General features: G+C 32.0%; 1 protein-coding gene across 1 annotated transcript; it reads right to left on the bottom strand.

The window, feature by feature from the left end:
• Window positions 1–119: 119 nt before the first annotated feature.
• LOC130656787 (two pore calcium channel protein 1-like) lies at window positions 120–13,811 on the bottom strand. The gene is made up of 18 exons (XM_057459709.1): window positions 13,529–13,811; window positions 12,834–12,916; window positions 10,019–10,139; window positions 9,773–9,901; window positions 8,796–8,918; window positions 8,392–8,510; window positions 7,725–7,826; window positions 7,234–7,360; window positions 6,314–6,515; window positions 5,940–6,084; window positions 5,580–5,744; window positions 5,003–5,067; window positions 4,772–4,853; window positions 3,941–4,010; window positions 3,500–3,728; window positions 2,756–2,846; window positions 1,944–2,060; window positions 120–1,681 (listed from the first exon to the last, which is right to left on the bottom strand). Exons 1-18 carry the CDS (start codon window positions 13,721–13,723, stop codon window positions 1,390–1,392), a joined length of 2,457 nt encoding a protein of 818 aa, XP_057315692.1. The 5' UTR covers window positions 13,724–13,811; the 3' UTR covers window positions 120–1,389.
• Between the last annotated feature and the right edge of the window lie 1,412 nt (window positions 13,812–15,223).

Here is a 15,223-nt window from a genome sequence, read left to right as displayed (position 1 = left end):
TGATTTTTCGTTCCTTTGGCATTTATTAGGGAATGCAATCAAGTTTTCTTACAGTAGCATTGTTTATTTTTGTATATATGGGGAGGGATAAAGTCTCAAGTACTTGAGCGAACAAGAAGGGGTCAAAAATGGCACATATCTACTTAACCATTACATAAACCCTTAGAATTTAACAATAAAAAGTCTCCAGTTTAAATTCATAATCGCGTATATTAGTTTGATTTTTCTTTCCTTTTTAATACATTTTTATTAAAAATGATATAATATAACCGATAACCATAAAAAATAATTATAAAAAAATGTGAAAAACCAACAAAAAAGTTAACCTGTTATTGAAGCAGATTAGGAAGGCCACTTTACACTTGTACACTTAATCAAAAATAGTTTTGAAAGAATATTTCGGACAAGTGTAACATAGTCTTTAACTTTCAACTGACGAACAAAACTACCTTAAAGAAAAAATTTTCGTAAAAAGTAACGAATTAAAACAATTTTGCACGAAATTTGATGAAGTCCGATCCACAACAGCATTTCGATTCAAATGAAAAATTGGCTGTTTCATGCAGAATTTTTAATTTAGCGGATGCAGTTTAAATCCTGCATCCGCCAAATTAAATGTCCGCGGAATGTACAATTTCTAAAATTGAATTTTCGCGAAAAAAATTTCCTAGGTTATAATTATTTATAATTATCCATAATCTATATATTTACATGTAAGATATAAGCACCCAATAAAAATTTGTACACTCCTCAATACCGTTTTATAATCACATGTCAGATAAAATCAACTATTCGTCTTGTAACTGTTTGCATAACCCATTTCTGTCCCTAAGGTTCTTTGAGACGCATTTTGGAGGAACGAAAAAGGTTTTTTTTGTAGTATGCACGTGTTTTATCTGTCACAGATTAAACCCGCACAACGAAGATAAAATGTTTTGGATAAAGTAACAAAAAAAAGTAGACGCCTGAGATTTCTTTCCTCCACGGATACTTTCAAAGTTTACTTTATCTCAAAGAGCTTTGGGGACGATACTTCGAAATAACCGTCTTCTCAAATTCGTGTCGAGCCAAGCAGTTCAATAAGTATTATAAATAGATCATGTGTCAATTCAAATGTAAAATAGACTTCAAAAACATACCTATTTGTAGGCGTATAGCTCTTTTCTGTTCCTGCTTTATTATCACAGAAAAACTTATGTTCCAGAATAGTTCAAAAAAGGAAGAAAAAAAAAGTGGTGTTTGTCATGAAAAAGTTACTTTTTTCTTCTTACAGTATTCATACTAATAAAAACATTAAGAAGAACAAGGAGTAGAAAATACACCGTAAAAAGTAAAAAAAGGGTAATACTAAAAATATATGAACACAAGAAAATAAAGAAAACAATATTTTCATACTAAATCCACTGTTTGTAAAGTTAATTTCCTAGGCGATGCAATTCTTTCTTCATTTTCTACCAATTCTTCAAGTTCTTCTTCATTGTCATCAAATTCAGCCCCAAGCTCCTTTTCATCGAGTTCATCCTCAAACATCTGCTGTAGTAACAACTCGGCATTTTTCGTGCGATTTTTACGCAACTTAAATGTAACCCCTGTGTCTGACATGTACTCATCGATAGCAAAGTTGACATCTAAGCGTTGTAGGCTCCCACTTGGACCGGGAAGCGCCGATAGATCATTTCCACTAGAAAGACAAATTGTCACACATTTACAAGTGCTAAATTTTTCACCAGCATATAAAAACCTCATGTTTTCACCCTCTAGCGTTTTTGACTTTTCAAATCTTGTCAAATAAACTTTCAACCACACGTTGTTGCCTAACCTTCGTTAAAAACCACATAAAACAATATAAAAAAGAGGGGAGTCTATAAAAAACACAACAACAGCAAATAAACATGCGATGGTCCCAGTACAGTCCCCCCTGTTGTAAATGCACAACAACTTACGTGTTTGAAGAAGCTCGCCCTTTTTCTTCTATTTTTCTTTCAAAAGCTGCTTCGAATTTACCTTTTGACAATGAAAACTGCAACATGAATGCTTCCAAGATGAAAGCTACAAATATGCTAAAAACAATGCGCAAAAAACAACTTAATTATTTAGGAAAATTAATTATTTGGGAAAATCAATTTACTAAATTTTTTTTATACAGTAACTCCCGTAACCTGATAACTCGAAAATTTGTTAACTCAACCCATTTTTCGGTCCCTTTGAGACTAATTTTTCCGGATCACTTGAACTTTTTACTCGAGAATACGAAATCAAAAAACTAGATAAATGTGAGTTATTAAATTTCTTTTGTTTTCTGTCCAGACAAACCTAAAATTTAAAGCATGCAACTCACATGCCCTTTTCATTGCCAATTACACTCGTTAAGTCGAGTTAACCGTAATGACCGTTCGTTAAAATAGTGGGTTTAAGTATGCTAGTGGGAACAATTTGTCCAACAAGTTTGTTTACCTTACTAGATTTAACTCACTTTGAATGATAATTCGTGCAACCAATCAGTTAAACAATTTTTTTCAGTGGAATTAGTTAGTTTCATAAGCCATTTCACACATCATTTTGTTTTAAGTAAATCATCGCTTCCATAAGAAAATTTTTAAATAAATGTTTTTTCCGCTGGTTAGCAAAACTTGTATTCAAATATCAAACACCGGGGAATAAAGTGCATTAAAAAGCCTTTTTTCAGCAAAAACCACTCCTAAGGGCAAGTGATGCGTGAAACATAAAGCTAGATTTACATTAGATTTAAACTCACTTGAGCACAACAATAACGCACACCATGTGAAACGAGAAGAAGTACAAACGAGCAGCTTTGCTTGTTACACGAACATAACCATCCGTCAGTACTGAAGTATAGTTAAGGATGAAAATAAAATAAAGTCTGGAGGTATAAATTAAAGTTACAATGAGGCATGCTTTAGCGGAAATCTCTCTAAGGAGCTTATCACATGAGCCCCCGGTTAGACGGGCTAAAATCATCATCACATGAATCTTCTCAGCCCGGACTAAAAAACTATTATTTTTATCAATAAGTTTAGAAAACAAAAAATATCTGTTGATAAAATTTTGTTCCTTGATATTCTTGTTATTAATGTACAGAAATCATGCACAAAAAGTAGAAATAAAAGCTCGTTTTGTCGGGTTGGTTTATCTTATGCGATAGTCCCTTTAAGCGAACATATTTCTAACGCAAACATCTCTCTAAAGCGGACATCTCTCTAAAGCGAACATCTCTCTAAAGCGGACATCTCTTCAAAGTGGATAAATTTTTGTTCTGCTAGTGTTAGCTCGATGAAGGTTTTGTTCATTGTCGCTATAGTTACCCTTTTGTAATTAGTTTTGCTTTTCTACAAAAGTAGTTGGGTATGCAAGATTGTACAAAAGTGCATCAACTTTCCAATAGGAACATTTTTTCCCCACTAAAACTATTACGGAGTAAAGGTCCTCAACACAGACAAAACTGGAAAAGTAAACAAACTGGAACACTTCGAAAAGATACCATGCCATTGATTGACGACTGTTAAATCGAACAAAATCATATACGATTTGACGATGTTGTTGAAATTCTTCTCACAGTAGTACAACCGAACGTATTCTGAACCATTTAGAAGTTTATTCCCGCATAAAAGCTGCAGTTCTGTGAGATTGCTCAAATTTGATGTCGCATAATCCTTAATATGTCCTTGGAACAGTTCCATACCAAAAATGGCGTAAATGTAATATAATACCTAGAACAGATAAAGAGCAATATTTGTGAAAACTTGGCCAGTATTCAATCAAAAAAATCATTATTTTTAACAGACGTGTGTATCTCCACCCAGATGCAAAACAAAGTGAATTTTTGTAAAAATTTGAATGCAGGTCAAGTTTCAACGAAACGATTTAAAAAATAAAACATGAGATTACGCCACAAAACAAACGAACATCAAATTGATCTTACAAACATTATTCCGCCGTATGTTACAATAGCTGGTCCAATCTGTAAAATGGTATTAATAATCACTTGAAACCTAAAAATGGATACAAATAATATTGATAATAAAAAAACAAATAAGCAACTTTGTCATGAGATGCTGCGACCTTGAAACCATTTTGTGAAAGCGAGTTTATACTTATTATTTGCAAGGTAAAAGTCTAAAAATGTCTGTGAAACTTGATCGCCGTGTCGTATAACATGAGCAATTGAGATAAAAACCACAAAAACAGTACACAAAAAACAGGTTGTATGCAATTTTTTTTAACAATTTCAAGGTTTCTTTTCGCCATTTCGTGGATGTTCTTTGGATTTTAAGTTTCCGAAGCATACAGACACAAGAAAAATACCTACATATATTAAGCTAACTCAAAAATATCCAAAAATAACAATACTGAACATTTAAATCTATGAAAAGTTAATTATTTTAAGAAAGTGCAAACACATCATCCTACTACGATGCAATGTTTCATAACTAGACAGTAATGCCAATCACAGTTTCAAGGTTTTTATTTATACCGCTTTGAAGAGATGTCCGCTTTAGAGAGATGTTTTTATTTCTTTTCTCTAGAAAATGTTCAAGATTTATAAGATTCGCAGACACCCTGGAAAAAAATACCTTAGGGGTAAGAATTCTCGCGGTTATTTAACTTTGCGACCAGTTGATTTTAAAAAAAAATTGCGGATATTATCAAAAATCGCGAAATTGTTCACGCGAATATTTGTTCCATTAAGGTAAAAAAAAAAAATTGTGGAAAGTTTTTGATACCAATAATATTTGAGAAAATTTTTTCATACCTTTCAATGTTACCGATGATTTTAAAGAGACGTAGTACACGAAGTATGAGAAGAAAATCCAAAATTACTTGACTATATCGTACTAAAAGAAAAACAGAATAAATGAATCGTGCTATGAAAAGAACAGAACAACACAAATAACACACCCAACTTAGTCTGCCATGTTGGAAGGTCGACATTAGTACGGTAACCGACAAACACCCTACGACGATGTTAATTTGCAGAACTTACAAACTTGAAAGAGAGCTTCTAGAATGTACAGTAAACTTGCGGACCCAATGACAATCGTATCCATACTAGAATATAAAATAGATAAAAAGGGGGTTTTAGTATGGCTGCAAAGTGAAAATTGCGTTACAGGTTTTATCGAATGACTATAGCAACTTCCCCATCTGAAACTAGGTCATTAGAACCAAACTCACGCGATATTTTGCAAATTAAAGGAAAAATAAGTTCCGAAAAAATAAACCACTGAATAATTTTTTTTACCTCCGAAACCGAATGGAAGGAAATGATATAGGGACATCCCACATTGTTTTGTTGCAGTGTTTACAAAACATGGAAAATCAATTAATTCTCGAGTCAATTAGAGTTCTACACAAATCTGATGCCAGATGAAAAAAATTGAAGAAATAGGCCAATCCGCAAAACTAAATCATCGCGGTTTCTCCTATTCCTTAAACACGCCCATTGTCGACATTTGACTATAAAGATTTTTGTATGAATGGGAATCTGCGGATCGTGTTGCTATCCATACTAAATAAAAACTTTTAAAAAATTCGTAAAAACACAAAAAAATTGAACCTACACGTTCCAGAATTTCGACACAAATTTTCTCGGCCCGCTTGTGTATAATTTCAGCACAATTTCCACATTGAATAGCGTAATGAATGCGGTTTCACTTCTATCTTCACTCAAGCCAATACATACAGCATTCGCGAAGATAACAACATCGAAGAAATAAACAAAAAACCTACGATGAGAAAGACATAAACAGTGATAATAAAAAACATTGATAAAATAAAAAAACATGCGCCAATTATCGAGTATGCTGCTCTGAGAATTAAAAAATCTACACCGCATGTGCCAATTTTTGTTGCATCCTCTACGAATGTAAACTCTCTCCAAAGGTCGTCATAAGTTTAGTTTTAATTAGTACTCTACGTACCTATGTTGGACACACCTTCGTATAAACTTGCTTATTTTCGACATGTAGATAGACGGACACATTCTCAAGAAGATATGTCCTTTGCTGCTACTCGTGTCCATTTTCACGTGTAGTAAATCACATAAATGAACGAAACTTTTAAAATCTAAAATAGAAGTACATGAAAATAACATCAGATGTTATGGTGTATGGAATACAAGGTAGAAAAAGGCTGATAAACAAGCACAATTAGAAACTCATCAGCCAACTAAAAATTCCAAAAAGAGCCTGCCCTTAAGAATCAATAAAAGAAATGAAATCGTGCCATTGTTAAACGCTTTCTAGCCCTTTGTTAAATTCCCTTTCCACTTTACAGAAAAAAGATAGAGACTCACTGATAGCTTGTTCTTCCTTTTCATCAAGAACTCTCCAGAACAATACCACCTGAATCGGATTCATTTTCGGTTTCATAAAATGGATAAGTTGTTTCCACTTCTGAAAACTCACAACCCATCTACCATCTTGTTTTGTTTTCAAGCAGTCGAAAGCTAACTTCATGTTTCTTCTCTTTCTATACACAGACGTCTTTACTTCATTCTAAACAACATTACATGACAGCAATAAAATTTGGACCTGATGTAAAAAAAAGAAAACCTCTCAAACAAAACAGAAGGAAATCATTCTTCATTGGTATCAATTTCTGTTGGTGCGATCCGTATTGCAACACAACAATAATGATCAACATTGACTTAAAATGTTTGGAAAAGAATTTATTTTACTAAAAAAACAAATTTCACAAAAACGGTATATAATGCAGGGCTTCCATAAAAAAATTCTTGAATATAATTAGAAAATTAGGTAAGATTTTTTCAATAAAAAATGAAAAAAAAATAAGGGAAAAAAATTCGTTGAAATGTAGGAAAATTGGGAATAATTTCTAATATTCTATCGATGCGTCTAGCAATTACAAGTTCATTCATCAATACACTACTGAACATTATAAAAATACGATGGACATAATTCTCATTATATCGTACATTTGTGAACCAATCAAGGCCAAAGAGAACTAAGGATACATGCAACATATGCAATCAAAACACCACTGAACATATTCGTACACATGAAAATATCAATTGATAAAAAGTTTCAAAATAGTGGCATATAAACAGTTAAAATTTAGAAAAAAAGGTTAATTTTTTGGCGGAAATATAAAATTTTAGGAAAATTAGTACCAATGGAAGCTCTGATAATATAACATACATCAAATGTAAAGCAAAATAACAAATTCTTCACAATCTATTAATAATGCTAGTACCTTTAAATGTGTTCGGTAGTTCTTATAAACAACAGCTAAGAAAATACTGACAAAGATATACATGCAAATGATTGTGAAGACGATAAAAAACAGAGAAAACCAATTGTTCCGATTATAAGCTGGAATCCTAAAAACAAAAATACTATATAAACACAGAATAAACAGCTGCTTCAATTAACTATTATGCTGCATGGATTCGCAAACACTTTAATAGATTCTCTATCATAGCAACACTTTCAGTAGCCCTACTAAGAATAACAACATAAAACAATTTGTTCGGTGTCCATGAACTATTGCGTATTCTTAAGTCTTGCTAATCATGAGACGTCCGGATACTTTAGGAAAACACAAACAAAATGGGCGTTTCTGGAGAACCTGCCATTTTTATCAAATTTTTGGCTCCAAAATCGTTTAACAACGTTTCACTTGTTTCACTTCACACAACTTGTGTATTTTTTTATTCAAACCAACAAAACCATCCTGTCACTTACATAATATCAGGATTATTAGCCGTTGTCGTCAACACATACAAATTAAAGTATATATCCCAATAATTTGTAAAATACGGTTTACCAAATATGTCTTGCAGATTTCTATAAATAAAAACAAATTTTTATCGGCATACACTTAAAAACAGTTTAAAATATCGATGAATGCATAAAATTTTGATATATAAGCCTTATGGGTGGTCAGGTGCGTTAATACAAGACCTATATATATATTACATCTACTTCTGATCATTTTCTTAGGTCATACGGTTTATCATAACAATTCTAAGCTTCCATACATGTGTACAGGCAAGCTGTACTGGAAGACGCTGTGACCTCGTAAGCTGACCCATTTAAATTTAAATGAAAACACTGTCCTTTCAGAGAAAAAGTATTAATAAATTTCCATCATCCTGTCCAAAGGAAATGACAACACATCTTATAAATATATACTTCAATTAAATGACTTTTTAAACTTGGTGAAATAAAACAAAAAATTGCAATAATTCCTCTTAAAATTACACATCTGGATTCCTTACTCATACAGTGAGTTTTACCAGAATCAAATGACACCTCAAAATATTTTCCTTTTTTTGAAAACGCTCAGAAAGCTAATGACTGCAGAAAAAATCTCAGGTAATCTGGTAGTCTTCTATACCGAATTTCATACCTATTTTCAAACAACGTCAAACCAAGAAGAGAATATAAACCAATCACAAGAAGGAACAACACGAGCACACTGGATATCTCAGGTATAATTCGCCGAATGTTTCTAATTGTACGACGAACCTGCGTTGATAAAACGAAAAAAATAAAAAAATGAATGATTGATTACTACTCATATAGATGCTGCTGATGAGAACTTGAAATAAAAAGTGAACAAAACTCTTTTAATAATGGTACATGCTATCACATGTCAGTTTGGCTGCCATGTACGCCTGAAAGAATTCTTCACCGGTATTACCATGACAACCACGATTATCAAGAGTTTGTTGCTATGGTGTTCAGATTACATCAGTTTTCTCAACGGAATATAGTAATAATTTTCACATGAATGTGAAGGGGCATTCTTACCTGTCTTGTTTCACTGAAGTTCACCATAAATGCGGGTCGTAACACTCTAGTCCAGCGAATCGCATACTTCTCAATACCCACTTGCTTCAGCACTACACAAATTCCCATATCAAATAAAGTCAACTATAAGAAGAATAAGATTCTTCTTAAAAACAGTACTTATGTATCACATTCACATATTCAGATATAAATTTGATTATCAGTGTACAGTTGGCGTGCTCAAATTTCTGGATGATTTAATCAAGTTTTTATTCATTTCATTTTTTTTATTTTTCTATTTTTGCATTCAATCTCTTATTCTGCTAGATTCGACATTTTATATTGACTAATTTTCATTTCACAACATCACGAACAACATCAGTGCGTGGTGTCAAAGAATTAAAATTCTGGGTGTTGTTACCATGTTTAGAATTTTCTGTTTGTTTACTGTGTGCTGTGTATTTTTTTGTCAAAAACAGAACATCACAATCTTCTCCAAATTTTTTTTTGATGTCATTGACATACGGCAAAATTTGCAATATCATACTGTTGAAAATAAAACTTTTAAAACAAAGTAACAGAAATTCTACAAAAAAAATTTATTCATATTTCGTAAGTTTTACCAACTAATTACCGACCTTGCATTAAAACTAAACACAGTTTCAACATCAAATTATTATTTAAATCACTAACTGCAATCCTTCAAGCTTTAATATACAATGTTTAACATATACTTATACAAACTACCCTTTTATGCTTTCGTCATCTTTTCCGCTCCTTGTTGGAAATTTTATTATAAAAAAAACAAAAATCACTGAAAGTCAAACGCAAAATCGATTAAACTAATTCATAAAGAAGTGTAAAAAGCTTAGTAAAAATCCTAATAGGAAGATTTCCAATTGTAGTCGTGTTATACCGTTGTGTTTTGCTCTGCAGTGAAAACCAAACGTCTTTGTAAACATTTTAAAACACGACATAAAAATCCTTCAATTACTTACTATAATACAAGCTAACACAATTATATTCTTCCTGTCTTTCCAATGTCTTTTTAATGGCATGAACTTCCAGCCATGTATCAGTCTTAGAAAATAACCAAATACACACACCAATTCAATCATCATTGTTATCTAGAAGAAATGAAACTTGCAAAAAAAATTCATAAAAATATTGCTTTCCAAAGCTTGTTAAAAAAACACAGATTCAGTTCAACTAACAGCAGGGTCAGACAAGTTAAATGAACGTACCCAATATGGTAGTGCAACTCCATCAACAGCAGGCTCCTCAAAGAAAGCCAATGATAAATTAATCCATATGACGAGAAATAAAGCTAAACGAACGCCTTTATGATTGTACCAGTAATACATCCTTAAAAAAAAGCTTTTCCAGTTGCATTTAAAATTAAAAAACAAAGAAGGACATTTATGAGCATTATACTGGTCTCTTACAATCTTGATCAATGAAAAAAATGTTATAAAACGTTGGGTATCGAAATACATCAACTTTTTGTCCTTAAACACTGAAAAGCATTACCAGAGACAGAAAGTCAGGATCCACAATTTTTTATACTGTTAAGAAAAATATCAATCTCATAAATGACGTTCACTGCCAACATTAAAATGAAGTTTAATGCCTCTCTATCCTACAGACTGCTCCTTTCTTTTCAGTTTTTTTAATTGGCAAATGTACCTAAAATTCTCTATTTTTTTTTGTCAAACAAAAACAATAAGTGAGTTCACAAAGTATATTATCACCACATTCACAATATAATAATAGAAACCTGCAGACAGAACTATACCATCATAATTTTTTATGCTGCTATTTCTTTTATTTCTAATCACCAAAAAAAGACTCAGGGGCGTAGCGAGCGGCAGTCAGGCTCTGCGATTGACTGAACTACTTTTTTCATTTTTAACACGTCGTTTTTCCACCGCCCCCGCCAACACATGGATGAGCGCACCAATTGTGCATCCGGCACAAATCTTTTTCCGGGTGGCGCACACAAGCTTTGCGCTTTGCATGTCGTTTTCACAGGATTTAGCAGTATCCACTTTGTTTTCCAGGCTGGGGTGTTGAATCTCTACTTTGTTTCGCAGGTAGTCTTTTCCGCAGGATTACCTGCGAAAATTATGCCTATGTACGGTCTTGGGTCTTCCATTTATGATCATTTTGGACGCATCCTATTGGCTAGTAAATTTCGCAGAGAGGTTAAAAATTTGCTCCATATATGGCTATAGAACATACCCAAGAAAGTCACAAGAAAGTTGTGAAGGTGAAGAAAGCATGATGTTGCTGTCAAATGTGGATCCGTATTTAGCTTAACTTGTATAGAGCTTCATGAAAATTCCCTATACTCGAACCATCCAATTTTTGTATCTGTACAATGAAAATATTCAGCTTTGTTTTCCTGTGTAGAAAGCACTTTCAAGTTTTTAGTTAGCTAACTATTCATCCTCTTCTGTAACTCTGTGGAGACACCAGATCTTGTAGCTATACAGAATAAAGCTATTCTTATAGGGCTTTATAACAGTTTAAGAGAAATATTTTAACTTTTTATCCTGTCAGCTATGACTCAAGACGGTTTTAAATCAGAAGATTTTTCCTCATCTGCCTTCAAATAAAAATTTACAACCAGTATCTTGCGATAATAACAAACATTCTGGGCAATTTAAACCTAATCCCTTCAGTTTCTTTAAGTTTGAGTAAAGCTATGTTAAAGCGTTCTGCTCAATATTTTAAGCTAGGTTGTCATGCTTTATGATAACAAAGAAAAAGAAAAGGAAAAGGAAACGTGTGTATCATCTCGAAGTTGTTCCTTTTGTATTAACCCAAACGTTAGTTAATCAATGTGGTACTTGTAGCACTAATGACGAGACTTCTTCTATTTGTAAAAAGCAAACCTTTAACTTTTAATCTTTTTCGTCAAAGGGATTTCTAAATCGAAACCTATTAAACCTAAACAATTTTTTCTTGTAGAGCATTGGCAGATTCATTCCCTTAAGGTTTTTTTAACAGTATTGGGAAATATAATGTAGGCACTCACTACAACAAGCTCAACACCTCAGTGATCACGATTATTCTTCCCATTGTAACTTCCAAGAGGACGTCTAAAGGTTTATTCATTGTAGTGAAGGCTCTCGGGTTCATTTTTTACAAAGGTCATTTCAAAAACCTTATGAACTTTCTCTTGATATATATACAGAATTGATAAGGTCAATGTTATGGCAATGCTGGCAATGTATCTGTTAAAATTAATAGTTGTCATGCTAACATTTTAAAGCAAAACAGATTAGCTGTATACATATCCTTGTTCTTCTCATTGCTTAAATTTAGTTGTCTGTAATTCATGCTTTGTACATTATTTCTGAAACATGATGAATCGAATCAAACGTAACATATTTTTACAAATTTTCCAAAAGTAGGTTAAAATTTTTATGCAAAAATGTTCCTTTACTTAACTAATAATCCCAACTATGCCCATAATTTTAATGTTTGTAACACGATGTGTGGAACGTATTATTAACGCGAGGGTTTTCAATGATTTGTATGAAGGCGTTTTGTCCATGGTTCCATTTCATTATATTTTTTAATGACCTCCAATCTGCAGAAAACTTTATTTTGGTGCTAAATATGAAGAAAGAAAAATGAACATTTTAATTATTGCTTTAATAACTTTCAATCTATAAAAAAACATTATGATGGTGTTGTGTTGTCTTATTGTTGGTTTAATTACACCCTTGATGATAAAGGTTTTAATGTATTTTATGTTGTCATTTATTCCCCTTTTTCGATCAATTCGATTAATACTTAATGTCTATCGCGTATGTCAGAGAGTCGGTTTTATGGCGTTTCAGTGCTTAAAGGGCGTAAAAAGGCGTTGGCTTCTAGGACTCGCCCTGTACCTCACAACGCCCCCAAACCCCCAGTTGGTTATTATCGTACCTGCGCTGCGATGTTGACCTTGCGGTTCGACTAGAGTTAATTTTTTTCTGGCTACGCCCCTGAGACTCACAGTAACAAAATATTTACGAAATGAAATTACGATTGTGATAGTTTACAAACCTTAGTGGCTTAGGTTCCGGTATGAAGTATCCATTTCTCCCCTTGGCAGCTTCATTAATATAAGTGCTGGCCAGCAACAACACCTTTAAAATAAACTTGATTATCTAATTCACTATTTAAAATACAAGTAGTTAACCTACAAGCATAAATCATACGTTTTCTTCATATTCCATTAACTTAAACTAATCCTAAAATCTAAAATTTTTGATCAATTATTTTGTGACATCACTTTTCTAAAGATTTTTTTATAAAGCTATATGTAGCATTCTAACCATTTTCACAGATTTACAGCCTGGATATTACATATTCTACTGTAGATTAAGTAAATCTGCTAAATTACGCCTAGCCTTGTCACTGTAACAACATGTGCCGATACTGACATCGCATGATTTGTAAATTTCCTCATTGGTTTTATTTATACTCTAAGAACTGTCACACAAGACCTTCCACACTGGAAGCAAACGCTCTGCCACAAGGCTACCAGTTGGTTTAGAATAAAAAACCCTTTGACTACGACTGTGATTTTTTTCATTTTTGAAAAATTATGCACAGTAAACAAATTATATAAATTATATAAATATGTGGATTAAAGAAAAATTGCACTTTAGATTTTACGTGAACAGTCTATTATACACACCCCCAATTAACTGCGGAAATTCCTAGTCAAAAAAATAGAAATCTGGGTGAATACTTACATATTCCTGCCCTGCTCTGAAATCGTTGAATTTTTTAACAGATTCTTGTTCCTCTCTAGACAGTTGTTCAATTCCATTTGCATTTACATTTTCTGTGATATTAAGCATATCAACATCATCTTCTTGTATGGTCAGTCGCGAAGAGGAAAAATCAATAAGTACATTGGAATTTTCTATAGTAGAAATCGTGTCCATAACGTTTTAAATAAGGCCAGCTCCACATTATTGTTTACTATATTTATACATTTCCATCTTCTAAATAATAAACAAATCTAACACAGAATTATAAGCAGTAGAAACTTATTAGAAATCTCACCATTTTTCGTAATGTTTGATAATTTCTTCCAAGTAAAACCCTTTGGTTTTTAACAATAAAAATTTTTAATCTTACAAGACACAAGGCAATATTCATATAAAAGCTGATTAACCTTCCACAGATGTGCTAGTTTAGAATACTAATTACTGGGGGAAGATATAAGCACAAGACTATTAAAATCTTCTTCCTAAAAAAATATTTAAACATGAAAAACAAGGGTATATGATAGCATATTAAACATCCCATGTTTACATTTCAACTACTTTTATTAGACAATGATGCAATAGACAAGTATAAACATCACTGAAAGAAACACAACCATAAAACAAAAGATTTAAGTAGTTTAGGTTGAAATAATGGGTGATGTGTCTTTTTTTATTAACAAGACTTAAACATGAAAAAACCAGTGCACTTAACAAACAATAAGTCACTTGAATTTTTTAGTTATATTAGATCTGGCATCACATAGTATAACTTAGAGGTTCCTCGCATAAAAGTTTTATTTTTTTCTGAAATTTATGGATTTTGAAAGTTTTTATATAGCAATAACAGAAGATTATACAGAATATAAATATAAAAATATAAAAAGAACAAATGTCTAAAGCAAACAAAATTTGTTAAAGTTAAATCTACCTTCAAAATTTTATTTCTAATATTCACTGCAAAAAAAAATGTGCAAAAAAGTCACCATACTTTGTTTTAACTCACTTGTACCATTAATCTATCATTTTTAGTAACAAAACATTACCCAAAGTACATAACATTTGAATAAGTGAAAAAACAACTTGTTAACAAAAATTTAATTTAACGGCACCTAGTTGTAATGGCGTTTAAATGTGTGTGGCAAAGAATAGTTTTTATAACTTTCATTTTTCTATTTTTAATCTTCGTTATTCCAGTTTTCTTATTTCTAGACTGATCAGTTATAGTTAATGTCACCCCCATAAGCTAACTTCTACTTTCCTGCTGTTATTCTGAGTGCTAAAAGTTTTTTTTTAACACGAAAGATTTAAAAAAATATAAATTCACATTTGTTTACAAGATATATAGCTTAAAGTTTACCTTCCATGCAAAAACAAGTTGATCTCATTATAAAAGACCTTAAAAAATATATTTCTAAAAAAATCTTGATTTCTTCTCAGGATATTGGACTACGAAGTTCTGCTATGTATGACATCATGATCTAATTTAGAGCGGTGTTGTATTAACAATTTTACAAACGCCTATAGATTATGTTTTTTTGCCATTCAGTTTGAACACTTTACATAAGTTATTATAATTATGAATGATAATGTCATAATTTCGCATAATTAACTTTTACAACCTATATCAAAAAAATCATTAGATATTTTTTAAAAATAAAAAGATTTCTAGCCAAC

This window comes from Hydractinia symbiolongicarpus, chromosome 9 (assembly GCF_029227915.1).
Source record: "Hydractinia symbiolongicarpus strain clone_291-10 chromosome 9, HSymV2.1, whole genome shotgun sequence".
Taxonomy (NCBI): domain Eukaryota; kingdom Metazoa; phylum Cnidaria; class Hydrozoa; order Anthoathecata; family Hydractiniidae; genus Hydractinia; species Hydractinia symbiolongicarpus.
The sequence above is the reverse complement of the archived record's forward strand: the minus strand, read 5'-3'. Positions and strand labels throughout refer to the sequence as shown.